Below are 17,967 nucleotides of genomic sequence, written 5' to 3' on the forward strand. Positions count from 1 at the left end.
GCTCTGTTTACAGTGGTCTGCTCCAGGCCCCTCTCCAAGGAGAGACGGGTATCTGGAGGGCCATCCTCTGGGTCAATGGATATGTGATCATTTGACTTTTTTCTTATAAACTTCTAACCTGGCTTTTTCCATTTCAATTCCTGTGATTTATGCCAATAAAGTTTGCCGTTATTTTCGCCCGTGCTGGTGCTATTTCTTGGACATTTGATCTAGAAACCCAAATCTCTCTAGACTCAGAAGAGTCACGGAAAGAAGGCAAATCACTGACGTGCCCTCACTGGAGGTCCAAAAGCCGGAGAATGGGATCCTGGGAGCTCGCCTGTGGCCCTGGGTCCTACTGGTTCCACTATGAGCTGTACTGCGCCCACAGGGGCAGGCCCTGCTCTAGGGTGTCCCCTCTTGGCCTGTGGGTGGCCTTCCACTCACTGATCTAGGAGAGGAAGGAAATCACCAGGCCCCAGGCAACACCACCTTGGTCTAAACTCTCTGGAATGCCACAGACTTCCTGCTGCTGCTCAGCCTCTCCTGCCCCCTTGTGGTCACGTCCATATATGCACGCTTTCTCTTGTCAGCTCTCTGGGCCCCCAAACTGGATGGTTCCATTCCGCCCTACGCTGTGGCTTCACAGTTTGCCCTGTCCTTTGGATCAGGTTTCCAGGCAATATAGTAAATGCTGTTCTGGATGTGATTACCACAAGGAGCTTGGAAGTGACCGTGACCTTCAACACCCGCTCGGAGAGAATGACTTGGTTTATTTTTTCAACCCTTGCTGGATCCATCCTTATAGAAATGCTGATTGGCTTTCTCAGTCATGCATTATGGATACTTTCCCATGCCACTGGATATAGATTTGCGTAATTTCTAATGGCTTCATGGCATGATGTTATATTGGTATCCTACAATTAGAGATGGTATTTATATTGTCAGGGCCAGCAAGTCCTTGGAAATGTGCCATTATTGTGTGTCTGCACTTGGAAAAATGCATTTAGAGGAAAACAGACGTAGGCTTTGGTTGACTGTAGCACAGTGAGGCTTTGAACCTGTCCCTAGATCGTACTTCTGAAATACCGGGTGGTTTAACCTTTGGGAGTGTTCTCATTAAAATAGTGCACCTCAGGATTGAGGGAGACAGTAACGTCGGCAGCGCGCACCAGTACTTAGCACAGTGCCTGCCGATCGTGCAGAAACGCTGTCATTAAGAGCGACCTCATCAGTCAGTGACTCCAGCAGTTCTCAAACTGGGCTGATCTTCAAAGGCACTGGGATGCTTAAAACAGTAGGCTGCTTGCCTAGCATGAACAAGGCCCTAGGCTCAATACCGGCCTCCCCGCCCCAATATATATATTCATTTATTTACTCATGGGTCTGGAGAGCTGGCTCAGCAGTTAAGAATAAGTACTGCTCTTCCCAAGGCTCTGAGTTCAGTTCCCGGGGTCAATGACTGACAGCTGACAAATACCTGTAACTCCGGAGGCTCTGACCTCCTTGGGCGGCTTCACTCTTGTGGCTTACATTTACACGGGCACACAAACACATAAACACATAAAATCTTAAAAAAAAAACCCACACATTCCCGGGTCCTACTCCAGTAGACTCTACCTGGATGGGGGCTGGGGTGCATGTGTTTGTGACGCTCCGAGGCTGTGTCGTCGGGGTTGGGAACTGCGGTGGGAAAACATGGCTTCATGCCTGTGAAAGCAGCTCAAACTGGTGGGACCGGACATGAGAACCCCAAGCCCCACCCTTGCGAGCCTAGGGCAACATTTCGAGACGCAGAACTGGGGCCCACAACTGCAGCAAATGTTAGTTGGTCACATACGGCCTGGATACCCTCACTGGAGATTTCCGACTTGCTCGGGGAAGTCAAGGAGATGGGAAGAAAAGCCCTCCTGGCCTTAGGATCTTTCACGAACACCCGTGTCTTGAGCTTTCTGTGGTGGAGCATGTAGTGATTGGGGAGCTTGAGGCAGGAATATCAGTGGAAGACTGGGTCAGGCTACAGAGTCAGACTGTCTCAAAGAAAAAGCAAAACAACTATCCAAATAAATGTTGAATGGACGTATATAATGAAAGAAGCTCATGTATTGATTTTCTCGGGCTCCTGTTACAAATGAGGGAGACAGGCAGGTGGTAAGCAGAGCGGAAGCACTTCCTAAGACGGTATGGCAAGCGGCAGAACCAAGTCAGGGATCCAGGTCATCTGGCCACCCTGCATTCTCCATTCAACAAATAACTTACATGCCTCTTGTCTGGAGGCGCAAGACAAAACAGCTGCCTTCATGGCACTTACATTCCTGCAAGGAGAGGCTGAGAAACAGATTGTGGTAAATTATACAGTGAGTAGACGGTGTAAGCAGTTTAAGTGCTGTGGGAGAAGGCGGAGGAGTGAGCGGTAGGCTTGATTTTTTTTTTTTTTTTTTTTTTTTTTTTTTTTTTTTTTTTTGGTTTTTCGAGACAGGGTTTCTCTGTAGCTTTGCGCCTTTCCTGGAACTCGCTTTGTAGACCAGGCTGGCCTCAAGCTCATAGAGATCCACCTGGCTCTGCCTCCTGAGTGCTGGGATTAAAGGCGTGCGCCACCACCGCCTGGCCTGATTTTTTTTTCCACCTCTTAAAATTTGAAATCAAGGGCTGGAGAGATGGCTCAGAAGTTAAGAGCACTGGCTGTTCTTCCAGAGGTCCTGAGTTCAATTCCCAGTAACCAGATGGTGGTTCACAACTGTCTATAATGAGATCTGGTGTCCTTTTCTGGTGTGCAGGCATACATGCAGACAGAACACTGTATACATAATAAAATAAATCTTCAAAAAAAAAAAAAGAAAGAAAAAGAAAGAAAGAAAGAAAGAAAGAAAGAAAGAAAGAAAGAAAGAAAGAAAGAAAGAAAGAAAGAAAGAAAAGATATTCCTTTTTTAAAAAAAAGTTGAAATCAAGGGTCAGGGCAAGTCTCGTCAAGTAGATGGCATTTGCAGCACGACTTGGTGGAGGTAGATGAGGAAGATGAAGCAGATCCTGGACAGCACCATTCCAGGAAGATGGAAAAGTTGGGCAAAAGCCCTGAAATAAGGGCATGCTCTGGAAAAACCGCAGAGATCAGGCTAAAAACAGATGCTTCGGTAAGAAAGCAAGAGACAAGATTGCAGGGTGAAGGTGGGAGCAGTCGTGTACGACCTTGTACATTTTTTTTTTAATTTTTATTGCAAATCAACATTTTTTTTTTTTTTTTTGGGTTTTTCGAGACAGGGTCTCTCTGTGTAGCTTTGCGCCTTTCCTGGAACTTGCTTTGGAGACCAGGCTGGCCTCGAACTCACAGAGATCCGCCTGGCTCTGCCTCCCGAGTGCTGGGTTTAAAGGCGTGCGCCACCGCTGCCCGGCCAACCTTGTACATTTTCGAGACAGAGTTTCTCTGTGTAGTTTTGGTGCCTGTCCTGGATCTCGCTCTGTAGCCCAGGCTGGTCTTGAACTCACAGAGATCCACCTGGCTCTGCCTCCCCAGTACTGGGATTAAAGGCGTGCGCCACCACCGACCGCCGGGCTTTTATTCAGAGAAAACAGGGACCTTTGATGAGTTTTGTGCGGATGAGGACGTAGGTTTTTTTGTTTGTTTTGTTTTTCGAGACAGGGTTTCTCTGCGTAGCTTTGCGCCTTTCCTGGAACTCACTCTGTACACCAGGCTGGCCTCGAACTCACGGAGATCCACCTGCCTCTGCCTCCCGAGTGCTGGAATTAAAGGCGTGCGCCACCACCGCCCGCCCCTGATTTAGGTTTTGAAAGGAAGATTAAGAGACGTTTCTCAGCACTGTTTGCTGTACTAGTCCGGTGACGCTGCAAGTCGGCTCCAGCCCAGCAGAGGGCAGCAGCGGCGGGAGCTCGCCTCTAACACCGAGGCGAGATGCAGTCCTTACGCTACTCGCTTGAGTGGCAGCGGCGTCACCCAATGGCTGCCCACGTTAATTTGGTGAGGTTGACGACGCCAGCCAATAGGTGTGCAATAGGTATGGACTGGCGCCCTCCCAGTGCCCATATAAAAGGCAGGCGGGCGCGCGGCCGTTCTCTCGCCAGGCGTCCTCCTCGGAGGTCAGGCTCTGCCGCGCGTGTCGGTGGGAGGGCGGCCGGGGCGTGGGGACTGTGGGTGGGGTCGGGAGCGGGGGGCTCGGGGCGCGGTGAGCGGGGCCCGGGCTTCCCCGCCCCGCCGGCGGCCTCGCCCGCGCTCTCGGCGGCGGCCTCCTCGGGCCCAGGCCCCGCGTGGCCGACCCGCTCGCTCGCTCGGCCTAGGCCTCGGGCCGGGGACTGGCGTCGGGGAGGCCGGGCTCACGCTGCCCTTCTCTCCCCAGTGACATCGTCTTTAAACCCCGCGTGGCAATCCCTGACGCACCGCCGTGATGCCCAGGGAAGACAGGGCGACCTGGAAGTCCAACTACTTCCTTAAGATCATCGTAAGTGCCGAGCGGGCCGTGCACGGGCCGTGGGCCGGCCGCGTCCGCCCGGGGCTCTCCCTGGGCCGCCGTCGGTCAGCCTGTCGGCGGGCGCTCCCACGGGATTAGGCTGTCTGGAGAAACCCTGTCTGTCGTGGGTCCCCGGTGTGGCTTCCCCCTGTTGCAGAACTAGCTAGCTCCCTCACCGTGTGGCTCACCCCGTAGAACGCCTGCCGTCTGTGCAAAGAGCTGAGGCGAGGGGTGACTCATGGTAAGGCGGCACGCTGCACACCAGAGAACCCGACCCGTCAGAGCTGGTGTCCAGCGACTTGCTACAAAAGCCCTCTGGAGTGGTTCCGGGTCAGATCAGCTGCCGGCCTTTGTGGGCATTAGCCTGTGGTTTAGTCTCCTTTGTTTACCATGACGAGTTTTGGACACAGGATCTTTGGGGACCGGAACTTGTATATTCACAACATAAGTTCCCCCGAATAGCTCCGCAGTTGTTGGTTTTCTGTGCGGTAACTCTGGCTCTCCCCTGGATCATTTTAGTCAACCAGGCATGCCTTATTTAAAAGTTAAAACTAAATACAACTTTTTGAGGTAGGGCTTCCCCATGTAGCTCAGGCTGGCCTGCAGTTAGCAATTAGGCCTCAACCGGCATGGCAGGTATGTGCCACCACGCCCAGCTAAAGGGTCATGTTTGGCTACCTCTCAGAAGTTTAGTCTGTGCCACTCATAACCAGCAAGAAGTCGGGATCAAATGTGACCTTGTTAGGCTCAGGTGGCTGAAGTGTCGGTTTCATTTTGGAAGCATGAAGGAAGAGGGGTAGGGGAGGGGGTTGGTGTCTGCTATTTTTTTGTTTCCTCTCAACTTCCGATTTCTTCCTGGCTTGTTTTATAGCAACTTCTGGATGATTACCCAAAATGCTTCATTGTGGGAGCAGACAATGTGGGCTCCAAGCAGATGCAGCAGATCCGCATGTCCCTGCGAGGGAAGGCTGTGGTGCTGATGGGCAAGAACACCATGATGCGCAAGGCCATCCGGGGGCACCTGGAGAACAACCCAGCTCTGGAGAAACTGTTACCTCATATCCGGGGTAATGTGGGTTTTGTGTTCACCAAGGAGGACCTCACGGAGATTAGGGACATGCTGCTGGCCAATAAGGTAAGGGGGAGAATCAGACTGGGTGATGTTTATCAGTGGAGTTAATCAGGTCCTCATATTTATCAGTGGAGTTAATCAGGTCCTCGTGTTTATCAGTGGAGGGACCTCACTGTTGAATGTCTTCTGTCCAGGTGCCGGCGGCTGCCCGTGCTGGTGCCATCGCCCCGTGTGAGGTCACTGTGCCAGCCCAGAACACTGGTCTGGGGCCCGAGAAGACCTCCTTCTTCCAGGCTTTAGGCATCACCACTAAAATCTCCAGGGGCACCATTGAAATTCTGGTGAGTAGAGCAGCTTGACATTGAGAGGGTTGGTCATTTGGAGGCTGTGGTCTACTCATTGTACGTCTAGATGGTAACTGCCTGGTGTTCTTCTCTCGTTCCCTAGAGTGATGTGCAGCTGATAAAAACTGGAGACAAAGTAGGTGCCAGTGAAGCCACACTGCTGAACATGCTCAACATCTCGCCCTTCTCCTTCGGGCTGATCATCCAGCAGGTGTTCGACAACGGCAGCATTTACAACCCGGAAGTGCTCGACATCACAGAGCAGACGCTGCACTCCCGCTTCCTGGAGGTGGGCCACCCGCTCCTTCCCCAAAGGCTGGGACCCAAAGGTTTTTATATATAACCTGTGATAGTGTGCTGGCCTGCATCTTTAATCTCAGCGGAGGCAGGCCAGCTGTTGTGAGTTTAAGGCTATCCTGGCCTACATAGTGAGTCCCAGGACCACCAGGTCCATGTAAGAGACCCTGTCTCAACACCTGATCAACCAGTAACCAGGCGATCTTGAGAAGAAACTGTTTTCTGTGCTAGAGAGGGAGGCTCTCATGCAGGAGGCGTGAGTTCAAGGAGAAATGAGTACACTAAGTGATTGAAAGATGAACTGAGCAGGTCTAAAAGTGTCTGTTGTGAGTTGGAAGTAACATCCTTCATAGGTCTGCAGGAGGATGTGTAGAGTATGCGAAGTCATACCAGTTTACATATAAGGAACTTGAACTGGATTCTGGGACCTGCAGTGGGTCGTGGGCCCTCATCCAAGGAATAACTGTTACTGCAAGTGGTTCTACTTAAAAGAAGTTTACTTATTGGCAAGTTACATCTGGAAGTAGTTTAACGATTGTGTCTGATAGTGCTCAGTAACCATGTTAACAGCTTAGATTAAAAAAAAAAAGGCAGTAAATGGTACATGGAACACCCAGGATTGGAGTAAGGTAAACATAAACTGATGAGTCTGGCCTTCCAGGAGCATCTGGTGTGAGCTTACATGTCATTTTTTGTTTCTTCTCTCGTGCAGGGCGTCCGAAATGTTGCCAGTGTTTGTCTGCAGATTGGTTACCCGACTGTTGCCTCAGTGCCGCACTCTATCATCAATGGGTACAAGCGGGTTCTGGCTTTGTCTGTGGAGACTGAGTACACCTTCCCACTTGCTGAAAAGGTAAAGATACTCTTCCAGGACCATAGTGGCTTGACATCAGGGTGACAAATGGCAGGCTGCTGAGTTAGTGAATTCATATTCCATTTTTTTATACAATAGGTACCTTTAGGTAAGACAGTTTAAAGTAGCCAAAGCTGGTCTTAAACTACGTAGTTGGGTGACCTTGGATCCAAATGCCAAGATTATAAGTATATGCACCACTAGGTTTGGGCTCATTTTACCAGTGCTGGGGCTTCCTTCCCTGCTAGATGAGCCCTCTACCAACCGAGGTATTAATAGATCCCCAGTACACTTTTGATTTTTGAGACTGGCTGGCCTGGAGCTAGGTTTGCCTCACAGAGATCCATCTGCCTCAGCGCTGGGATTAAGGGTGTGGTCCACTACTGTTGACCCCAGTCCAGTTTTTAAGAGTTCACTTTTGAAAGCAGGGTACTGTAAGTTTGAGTCTGCCCTGAACTATGCATACATAGTGGGGTCCTTAATAAAAAAAAGGGGGTAAATGTATTTTAGAGATGGGGGTCAAGGGTCTGCATGTTCTCACATTAAAATGACAGACCCCAAAGAGTTTTAAAAGCTGGGCAGTTTCTGTCCCCGCCCCAAAGCCTATACTTAGTACCTCCTGATGGGTAACTGCTACACAGGAAAGCTTGCCCGGCTGGGACCTTGTTGAGTGGGAGCCACACACAGGCAGGCAGGGAGTGGGTGGTTGGAGTGGGTGGCAAGATCCCATTGACCCTCTTCTCTTCTTCAAGGTCAAGGCCTTCTTGGCTGATCCATCTGCCTTCGCGGCTGCTGCCCCTGTGGCTGCCGCCACCACTGCTGCTCCTGCTGCTGCTGCAGCCCCAGCCAAGGCTGAAGCCAAGGAAGAGTCGGAGGAATCAGATGAGGATATGGGATTTGGTCTCTTTGACTAATCCCCTCAAAACAACCAACTCAGCCAGCTTAATTTGAGAAACATGGAAATAAATAAAAGATACTTCTGTTAAAATTGCCTGGATTTATTTTGTGTCCTCAGGTTTAGGAACCTGAAAGAGTTAAAAAACAAAAACCTTTGTGTTTGATATACTTTGTTGGCATAATCTTTGTTCCTAAATTATTTTTGAGACAGGGTCTCTCACTGTTAAGTCAAGCCTGGCCTTTTTATCTTACAGTAGTTCCCCTTACCAATGGTGAATATATTGGAAGATCACCAATTACAAATGCCAACTTTGAAAAGTTGAACCTTTATCAAGAACTGATCTCGATTTAATAGGATATCAAAGCTAGTGGGTGTTCAATCAAGTTCATAAGTGCTTGGTCTGAAGGCCAAACACTCAGGCTGAGGAACCGGTCTGAAACCCCAGCCTGTAGGCTGAGGCAGGAGTAAAATGCTGGATTTGAGCTAGGGGTGGTAACAGGTTGAAATTCCAGAGAGTCATGGTTTTGGTGAAATTTGCATGTAGCTCAGGCGCATCCACATCAGTCAGATTGAGCTCCTTAGCTCACAGCAATCTACCTCTTCAGCCCCATAGTATTTTGGGATTAGGCACTGTAACTAGGTTGGTGCAGAAACTGATCCTCCTCCACTCAAATGGGTGCAGCAGTTATAGTTACCTCAGTGTTTGGCACTAATGAATTTTGTATTTTAGATGTGCAGTTGGATCTGGATGTAGAATACAGAGGGTTGACTGTTTTTTCCAAGTACATTAAGATGGAATAAATATTCAATTGGGCTTGCTTGAATACAGGGACAGTTGATAACTGGCCACTAAGCAGGTAGTATATATAGTTCAGGTTCTAGTTGTGAGGGTACAAACTAGAAACTGGCTGGAGATCTAATTCATATACCGTATTGGTATTAGTTATAAAGTTTGTGTTTTATTCACTACAGACCTGTATAGTTAACTTGTTTTATTTATTTATTTATTTTTTGGTTTTTCGAGACAGGGTTTCTCTGTGTAGCTTTGCGCCTTTCCTGGAACTCACTTTGTAGACCAGGCTGGCCTCGAATTCACAGACATCCACCTGCCTCTGCCTCCCAAGTGCTGCGATTAAAGGCGTGCGCCACCACCGCCCGGCGAGTTAACTTGTTTTAACTACGTGTCAATAGTTTGAAATCCACTGCTGAGGGCCAAGACTTAAGTAGCCTTGGAGACCGCGTCCTCCAAAGCATACAGAGGCATACAGAGTCCAAGTAAAAATTAAACCTCCAAAGACATGGAACTCTTCCTTACCCCTGCCCCTTACCCCTGCAGCAGCAATTCCCCAGGCATCCCTGCATCCCTCCCCTGGCCCTCATCCACCTGTTCTAACCTCCAAGTCCTCTCTGGACTGCAGGACCGGACACGAGCTCTCCGGGTTCCGTTCCCGGAGCCCAGGGAGCGGCATTCAGTGCCTCCGCCGCCGCCGAGGGGCGCAGACCCTGCAGGGTCCGCCCGATGGGGGCGTCGGGGCTGGACCCGGGATCGCCGACGCCGCCGCAGCTGCACGGCATCTCCCCTGAGCTCAGGCCGAGAGAAGCCTGCATCCCGGGGCTGCAGCGCACGACCTGGCTGTGGCCGCCCTCCCGCCCGGGGGCGCCAGGCGTCGCTTGGCCGCGTGGGCCCTCCTCCATGACCCGGAAGCGCTCCGGAAGCGGTTCCGGAGTGGGCGCCGGCAGGATGGCGGCGGACACGCAGGTGAGGCGGGCGGCCGCGGGGCCAACGCGGCGGATGGCGGGGCCGGAGCGCGGGTGGTGGCGGCGGCGGCGGCGGGAGCGCGGGCTCCGAGGTGGCGGGGCGGACGGCGGCGGAGGCCGCAGGAAGAGGCGGCGGGCGCCGGGCGCCTCCCAGCTGGACGCTCGGCTCGGCCCGGGCGAGCACAGCGACCCTGGCTGGGGCTCGGGGAGTCCGGGGCTTCGGCTTGGCTTTGGAGCAGCGGGCGCTCCGCTGGGCCTGCTCCCGCCCCGGGCGGTGGCAGGGCTTCCCCTCGGGGTGTGCCACGGTTTCCCAGAGCCCCGGGATCGTGAGTCGCGGGGCGGTGCAGAGTCGTCGTCGTCGTCGTCCCCCCATCTGTGCGGCCACCTAGCATTGTAGCCTTTATGTCCACACGGGGTTGGCGCTGAGGCTCGGCCCGTTGGGTTTCTCGGAGGCAGGAGAGAAATGACATTCCCCCTCTTAAGTTTCAGTCTTTGTATAACGTAAAATGCTGTTGAAATAATTTCTGTGTCATGGGGTCGTTGGGGAGATTTCCTGAGGCAAGGTAGTAGGGCTCCGTGTAGTTTGGTTGCTTGGTACTGGGTCCCTTCACCTAGGAGGGGTTTTGTCACCTTTGAGTGTTAACAACACCCGTGGGTACCCTTGCAGTTCAGGGAGCGGTTGAAGACACCCCCCTTTTTCCATCCCAGCCTCTTTTGTAGCCGCGTGAAAGGATGAAAAGAATATAAAGAGGGAAAAGAAACTTTCCTTATTCCACCCCCTCCCCACACACAACTCAAAAAAAAATGTAGATCAAGCTGCCATTGAACTTGTAGCCCGTGCCTTCTGAGTGCTGGGATTACCCTGCCTGGCAGAAACTGGTATTTAAAAGACAGTTTGGCCGGGCGGTGGTGGCGCACGCCTTTAATCCCAGCACTCGGGAGGCAGAGCCAGGTGGATCTCTGTGAGTTCGAGGCCAGCCTGGACTACCAAGTGAGTCCCAGGAAAGGCACAAAGCTACACAGAGAAACCCTGTCTCGAAAAACAAAAAAAACAAACAAACAAACAAAAAAAAAAACAAACAAAAAAGACAGTTTGGGTCTCTGGGGTGAGATGAATTGATTTTTATGTTTGAGCCTTGAGGCTGACCAAAGAGGGGCCATTTAACCTGAACATTCAAAAGATATTTTGCAAGGGTCTCCTGAGGAAGGGGCTGGTAATTTGTTTAGAGCTGCGTCACAGTGAATCCTAAGAAGTAAAACTTTTTAGTGTTTCTAGGAGATTGAATGTTTGACATTAATACTCACGGGTAAAAGAATCTTCTCTCCAGCCAGGTGGTGGTGGTGCACGGCTTTAATCTTAGCACTCAGGAGGCAGAGGCAGGTGGATCTCTGTAAGTTCAAGGCCAGCCTGGTCTACAGAGCAAGTTCCAGGACAGCCAGGGCTACACAGAGAAACCTTGTCTCAGAAAAAAGAAAAAGAAAAAGAAAAAAACCCCAAAGGAGTTTAATGTTACTGTATTGTAAGGCAGAGGGTAGTCTGTAGGGGGAAAGTGCTTGCTCTGTGCAAGCCTGAGTTAGATCGCTAGATCCCTGGGTGGAAGGAGAGAACTGATTCCTGAAAGTTGTCCTCTGACCTACACACACATTACACCCCCATCGGCTCCCCCCCTCTTTCTGGCCTGTGGGTGATTCAGTGGTAGAACACTTGCCTAACATTCCTTAGCCCCTAGATGTCATCCTTCGCACCTCTCCTGCAGGATGTTGTAGGGCTGAGGTCATGGCTCAGTGATAGAATGTGTGTCTGACATGTACGAGGCCTTGTGTTGGATCCCCAGCACCACAGGAGCAAACCCAACAAATAGATGAGGGGCATGGAGAACACAGGCAATAGCAGCAAACTTTTGGAAGCCTGAAAGTGACAATAAGAGATACAGGTTTGCCGGGCGGTGGTGGCCCATGACTTTAATCCCAGCACTGGGGATGCAGAGGCAGGTGGATCTCTGTGAGTTCGAGGCCAGCCTGGGCTACCAAGTGAGTTCCAGGATAGCCAGGGCTACATAGTGAAACCCTGTCTCAAACAAACAAACAAACAAACAAACAGAAGAAGACATGAGAGATGCAGATTTTTGAACACCAAGGAAGTGAGTCCTAATCCATCAGCTGGGGAACTCAGGAAGCATCCTGAGGTCCTCTGCAGGATCTTTGAGAGGTGCAGTTGATAGTGTCAGCTATCATGGAAGTGAGGGGGACTGGGTTAAGGAGAGTTTGAACCCTAGGTTTAGATGCTATCAGATTCCCAGATTTTCCACTCTGGCAAGAAACTAAAGTTTTCCCTCTGGTGACCATAAAACCCGGTACTGTGGACCCAGTGCTGTGACCACTCGTCTAAGTCAGTCTCTAAGGAAATTGTTAACAGAGTCATTGGAGAAACTTTTCCCCAGTGGATGGGTATTTCTAGACCAGAGGACTCAGCACAATGGATAAAATAGACTCACAACAAAGCATAGTACTATGAAATTTCACAATCTTAAAAAAGATCTAGAAGCTTCTAGAAAGAAAAACCAGGTGTCCTCCAAAAGATCAGTCCAAGTTGGCATTCCTATAATCCCAGCACAGGAGGCCTGGAGTTGGAGGCCGGCCGAGGTACACAGTGAGACCCTGTCTGAACACAACAAAAGTGTTCTGATGCCTTCACAGCCACAGCTAAAGGTTAGTGTTCAGTGGAGAAGACCAGTAGCTTCAGGACTCTGAAGGAAATGGCTTCAGTATAGAATTCGGGGTCCTGACAAACTTGAATATGATGCTAGAACCTTCTCACACTGCTCGAACTGTCTGAACTGAAGGGTGTGCTTCGCACAGACACTGGGGTACACTTGGTGGGAGTTTTACACCCTGTACACGGTCACCTGCCAGACTGGAGTAAGACAGAAGCTTCAGAGACTCCTACAGGAGAAGGACAGAATTTTCTGGAATGAAGACACACAATTAAGAGTTTGAGTGGAATGATGAATAAGATTAGGGAAAACAAGGCAAAGAGGCGATTGTGGAAAGGGCAGTTATTAACTCCAGGGAAGCAGTGCTGGGCGGGATGAGGAGCACAGGTCGTTAACTGGAGGGCGCCTCCTGTCTGTGCACAGTGGGAGCACTGACCACCCCAGCTGGCGATGGAGAGAGTGGGGGGGTGAGAGGATGGCGGCCAAGAGTCCCAGTGTGAGGAAGCCTCCCTATTTGGAATTACGGAGGTGAGTGCTGAGGTGCCGGCCAGGCTCAGGCGTGGGGGACGGACCTAGAACTCGTGGGTTGTGTGCCTACGTGAAAGTAAAACCAAGACCACCTAGAATAGCAAAGCAGGGCCAGGTGTGGTGCACACCTTTACTCCCAGCACCTGGTGGGCAGGCAGCTCTCTGAGTTCAAGGCCAGCCTGATGTATATAGTGAGTTCCAGGACAGCTAGGGCTATGAAGAGAGACCCTGTCTCAAGAAAACCAAACTAAACCAACAAACCAAAGAACACTCCCAAAAATATCAAAGCAAGAAATAGTTGATGTACAAGTTTGGATGCCGTTGTCTTCGTTGCCAAGAGAATTATAGCAGGACTTTAAGTGTGAAAGAAGAAGCAGGGGCCAGGAGGATGCCTCAGTGGGTAGACCACTTGCAGCAAGACCTGATGACCAAGCCCAGGACCCAGCACCCACTTGTGGAGCTCCTACAGGTGGTTCTCTAATTTCCACACTCGTAAACGCCCTTCTCCAAAATAAAAGTGGAAACAAAGGCTTTGTTCTGTGTCTCTGCACCCTTGACTCATGTTACTTACTTGGGCTTCCTTTGAAGTACCCCCACGACAACCCCCCACCCCGACTTCAAACTTAATTGCCTCATGGACCTGCAGCCTGCTCATGTGAATTTTGCAGTCTACTGCTCAGGAGCAGGTTTTCCCAGGTTTCAGAGAATGTTCACAAACTGCCCGAAGCAAGAGACTGCCACCGTGCTAACTCAGATGTGGAAGCTGTGGGCATGTTGGTGTCCCTTTATAGACCTGCTTGGTTTCAGTTTGGGGTTGAGAACACAGGTGCTGTGGCCGCTGGCTCTGCAAGAGGCAGCGACTTCTGTCTTGAACGGGACTATCGATGCCGCCCTTGAAGTACAGCAGTATTAGTCCACAGTGTTGTGCCTTCGATACCAGTCCCATGGGGTGAGTGCTGTTCACTGCGTCAGGTCGATAAAGAAGATTAGAGCTGACGCGTTTGACTTGGTTTCCTCAGCTAGTGAGAGGAGAGCTGGGACTGTTCTGTCAGAATGGCGTGTGAACTGCCTTCTCCCTGGGAGGTCGGAGTGACGGTGGGAAGGGAGAGCATGCTGGGCACATAGTCCTTAGGTTTGGACTCTTCTTTTTTCCCCCCCACAAACTTAGTTCGTCTCTCTCTCTCTGTCTTATCCATAGTCTTGAATTTACTTAATCTGAAATCAGAAATCAACACTTTTAGTTTTGATTAGTTCTAGATCTCTGCCTAATTGAAATAATTGTCCATTTCCTGGGATCAGGTTTTTGTTGAATTTTTGAGGTATAGTTTACATGTGAAAAAAGTACCATCATTCATTCATTCATCTATTTATTTATTTGAGACAGGATCTCTCTCTCTTTTTTTTTTTTTTTTTTTTTGGTTTTTTTCGAGACAGGGTTTCCCTGTGTAGCTTTGCGCCTTTCCTGGAGCTTACTTGGTAGCCCAGGCTGGCCTCGAACTCACAGCGATCCACCTGGCTCTGCCTCCCGAGTGCTGGGATTAAAGGCGTGCGCCACCACCACCCGGCTGAGACAGGATCATTTTATGTAGAGTAGGCAGGCAGCCAGGCAGGCCTTGAACTCACAGAGATTCTCCTGCCTCCTCCTGTGATTAAAGACATGTGCTACCGTGTCTGGATTGTACTGTCTTTTTAGAAGAAGTTTATTTGTTCTGTTAGCGTCTATATTGGTCTTGATCATGTCCACCTCAGTGCTCCCTCTCATTCCTCAAGTGCCCCAATACAGTCTCTCCCACATTCATACTCATTAAAAAATTTATTCTATTTCATGTGTATGTGTTAGTGCGTGTATGTATGTACATATGTACGTACGCATGTGCACTCTTATCTGTTCCTGGTGTCTGCAGAGGCCAGAAGAGGGTGTTAGATCCCCTGGAACTGGAGTTAGAGGTGTTTGTGAGCTGCCAAGTGGGTGCTGGGAATTGAACTTCAGACGTCTGCAAGAGCAGCCAGTGCTTATAAACTCTGAGCATCTCCCCAGCCCCTGCCCCCCTGCTTTCAAAATACATTTACTTATTTAAAGTGTGTATATATGTATGCATGAGTGTACTTTTGTGTACCCATGCCGCATTGTGTGTGTGTGTGGAGGTTGTGGAAGTCCATTTTCTCCTTTACCGGATGGGTCCTCAGGTTTGGTATTTGGTCCAGTTAGTGCTGCCTACGTGCACGTGGCTGTGGGGCCACACGCTGGAGCTGGGGCACCCTACCAGTGGTCACATCCCTTAAGAACAATGGCTCCCCTCCCTTAGCAGCCATCAGCCAGGGGTGACATTTGGGGTGTTTCTGAAAGGATACTTTCTGTCTAGAGATTTTTGGATTTTGCCTTGTCTTGCCTATGTTTGAGAAAGGTATGTTGACTGGATTAAAATAGTGGATCTAAATCATGGGGGTTTTTGCCTCTTGTTCCTGGAGATTTGACAGTGTCTGGAGACTTGATTGTCACAGCTGGGGCAGGAGGAGAATCGGCTACTGCTGGCTGCAACTAGTGGGTAGAGCTGAGAAATACGGCCAAATCCCCGTACTGCACAGAGGCAGCGTCCTCTGACAAGTCATCAGCCAGCCCCAGTGTCAGGAATGTGGCCGTTCTGCTGCGTGCGCACCCTCATTGTTTGTGGTCCGACTGATGACGTTGGCTGTTGCCTTTGGTCTTCACAGGTTTCCGAGACACTGAAGCGTTTTGCCGTGAAGGTAACTACAGCTAGTGTGAAGGAGCGCAGAGAGATTCTCAGTGAGCTGGGGAGATGCATTGCTGGAAAAGGTGTGTATTTGCCTTCCACCTGCGGTACTGAAAATCACTTGTAATCTCTCATCTCTCTTCTTCTTCACCCCTTCATGACTTCTGCCTTCACTTTTTTTTAAAAAAAATAATGTGCTTCAAAACAGTTGAAACACTAGGGTCAGTGCGGATAGGTGCCCGAGTTATTTATAGTTTTAACCATATTGATTTCAAATGTTTCTAAAAGATACACCAGTCTTGCCAGGCAGGGGTGGTGGCGCATGCCTTTAATCCCAGCACTCGGGAGGCGGAGGCAGGTGGATCTCTGAGTTTGAGACCAGCCTGGTCTACAGAGTGAGTTCCAGGACAGCCAGGGCTGCGACACAGAGAAATCATGTCTCAAAAAACTGAAAAACAACAACAACAACAAAACCACCAATCTTTCCTGAGCATTACACTGGGCACACAGACATTTTCCTTTTGATCCAAGACACTTCTTTGTATGTCCACAGAAGTAAGAAAATGGTAGCAGGTGGTTAGCCTGTTAAGGACCCTAAGATCTGCTAAGCTTGAGAGATCCATTCCCGGGCGGTGTTGGCGCACACCTTTAGTCCCAGCACTCGGGAGGCAGAGCCATGTGGATCTCTGTGAGTTCAAGGCCAGCCTGGTCTACAGAGTGAGTTCCAGGACAGGCACCAAAACTATACAGAGAAACCCTGTCTTGGAAAAGAATAAAAAAAAAGATCGAGAGATCCATGTTGTCTAAAGTTCTCTGAGAACAAGGGTTTAAATTTTACTCAACTTTCTGTGTGTGTGTTTGAGAAAAGGGTCCATAGAACGGCCGTGAACTGCCAGTCACCTTTCTTAGCACTTGGTACTGGACTACAGGTGTGCGCTACCACACCGAATTTAAACAAACGCGCTGATGGGCCAGCCGGCCTTCCATCCCCCTTCCCTCCCAAGTCAGGGTCTCACTGGATGGAGCCTGCTGGCTTTAGCTCACGACTCTTCTCTTGCTCCGTCCTCCCGGGTGCTGCGATCACAGGTGTGAGCTATCGCCCCTGGCTTTCCCTTAGACTGTCTCACTTGCTGCTTCGAACCTACTGTGGCCTGGGTAACAGCCATCTTGTGACAGCTGGAAGTAGAGTTAGTTGCTGAGCTTCTGGGCTGTCCTGTGTGTCAGTGCTGTGGTGTATGATTTTGTGCTTCCTTGGAGGTCGTCCACGGTACTTTATCAGCAAGGCTCTGTTAGTGAAGGTCGCCGTGTGATGACGCCAAATGTGTAGGTGTATGGAGCCGTAATGGTTGAATTTCCCTGCACAGGAACTGCCAGATACTACATCCTGCTCCCCCACTTTATGGAGCAGGTTTGACTTGTATGTCTTTTTTTTTTTTTTTGGTTTTTCGAGACAGGGTTTCTCTGTGTAGCTTTGCGCCTTTCCTGGAACTCACTTGGTAGCCCAGGCTGGCCTCGAACTCACAGAGATTCGCCTGGCTCTGCCTCCCGAGTGCTGGGATTAAAGGCGTGTGCCACCACCGCCCGGCGACTTGTATGTCTTGAGTGTGTGAAGCACTCTGGATCTTTTGAGGGTGACAGTGCTTTTCTGGCACCCTGCAGTTCTGCATTTGGGAGTGAGGTGTAAAGTGTGGGATGTGAAAGTGCGGCCTCCTGTACCGGAGCTGTCGTTCATATGAAGCTCGTGATGTCTCTCTAGGGTCGGTGTGAGGGGTAAATGAAAACATTTGTATGTGTTTGACGCAGCGTGTGGCCGTGGCACACTGCAGCGTATGATTCCTGTCATTGCTGCTCTGTCAGCCTGCCCTGGCTCTGTTACTGCTTTCCTTAGAGCTCTGCAGGGGCTGGCGCTCTGTACCACATTTGTTTCCTCTCCGACATCTGGGCGCCTGAAATGGGAAACGCCGAGAAAGCTTCCCCGGCTTGATGTTCCCAGTCCAGTGTCTCTGTTGACAGCATGCTCTGGTCTGGCAGGTAGTGCTTGTCCCGTTGACTCCCCAGCGTGCGAGGGCACCTTGTTCAGCCTAGGCACCCCTCTGGCTGGCCTCCGTGGGTTTCTGTTGTTCACTTTTTTCCTCGTAAGGTGGCTTTCACAGCAGGGCCCGCCTTGGGATGGCATGCGTTAACGTATGGGAAGCGCTTAGAACAGCACTGAGTGCCAGACGCTCTCAGTCCACCCGCCTTACTTCTTTCTTGTTGTTAATCCCGTTCGTTCAGCACCTGCCTCCCCCTGCATTTCCTGTAGTTGACTAATCCCTCGGCAAGTTAGACTTTC

General features: G+C 50.4%; 3 protein-coding genes across 12 annotated transcripts in view; all 3 read left to right on the forward strand.

The window, feature by feature from the left end:
* The window catches only part of Pxn (paxillin), a 53,206-nt gene extending 53,027 nt beyond the window's left edge, over positions 1 to 179 (forward strand). For all 10 annotated transcript variants that reach the window (XM_076560542.1, XM_076560544.1, XM_076560541.1 and 7 more), the window contains one exon: positions 1 to 179. This exon is cut by the window's left edge and continues 1,893 nt beyond it. The gene's annotated coding sequence lies outside the window, so the exon portion shown is untranslated.
* A 3,871-nt stretch (positions 180 to 4,050) lies between these two features.
* Positions 4,051 to 7,993, forward strand: Rplp0 (ribosomal protein lateral stalk subunit P0). The gene is made up of 7 exons (XM_076561309.1): positions 4,051 to 4,071; positions 4,329 to 4,430; positions 5,311 to 5,574; positions 5,706 to 5,852; positions 5,959 to 6,144; positions 6,865 to 7,005; positions 7,758 to 7,993. The coding sequence occupies exons 2-7, from the start codon at positions 4,377 to 4,379 to the stop codon at positions 7,917 to 7,919; spliced, it is 954 nt and encodes a 317-aa protein (XP_076417424.1). The 5' UTR covers positions 4,051 to 4,071; positions 4,329 to 4,376; the 3' UTR covers positions 7,920 to 7,993.
* A 1,621-nt stretch (positions 7,994 to 9,614) lies between these two features.
* The window catches only part of Gcn1 (GCN1 activator of EIF2AK4), a 61,247-nt gene continuing 52,894 nt past the window's right edge, over positions 9,615 to 17,967 (forward strand). Inside the window, exons 1-2 of the mRNA XM_006970823.4 lie at positions 9,615 to 9,662; positions 15,616 to 15,718. Of these exons, the coding sequence (XP_006970885.1) occupies positions 9,645 to 9,662; positions 15,616 to 15,718 (121 nt within the window). The 5' untranslated portion in view covers positions 9,615 to 9,644. The remainder of the gene's footprint in view (positions 9,663 to 15,615; positions 15,719 to 17,967) is intronic.

The sequence above is a fragment of the Peromyscus maniculatus genome, chromosome 23 (genome assembly GCF_049852395.1).
Source record: "Peromyscus maniculatus bairdii isolate BWxNUB_F1_BW_parent chromosome 23, HU_Pman_BW_mat_3.1, whole genome shotgun sequence".
Classification (NCBI taxonomy): Eukaryota; Metazoa; Chordata; class Mammalia; order Rodentia; family Cricetidae; genus Peromyscus; species Peromyscus maniculatus.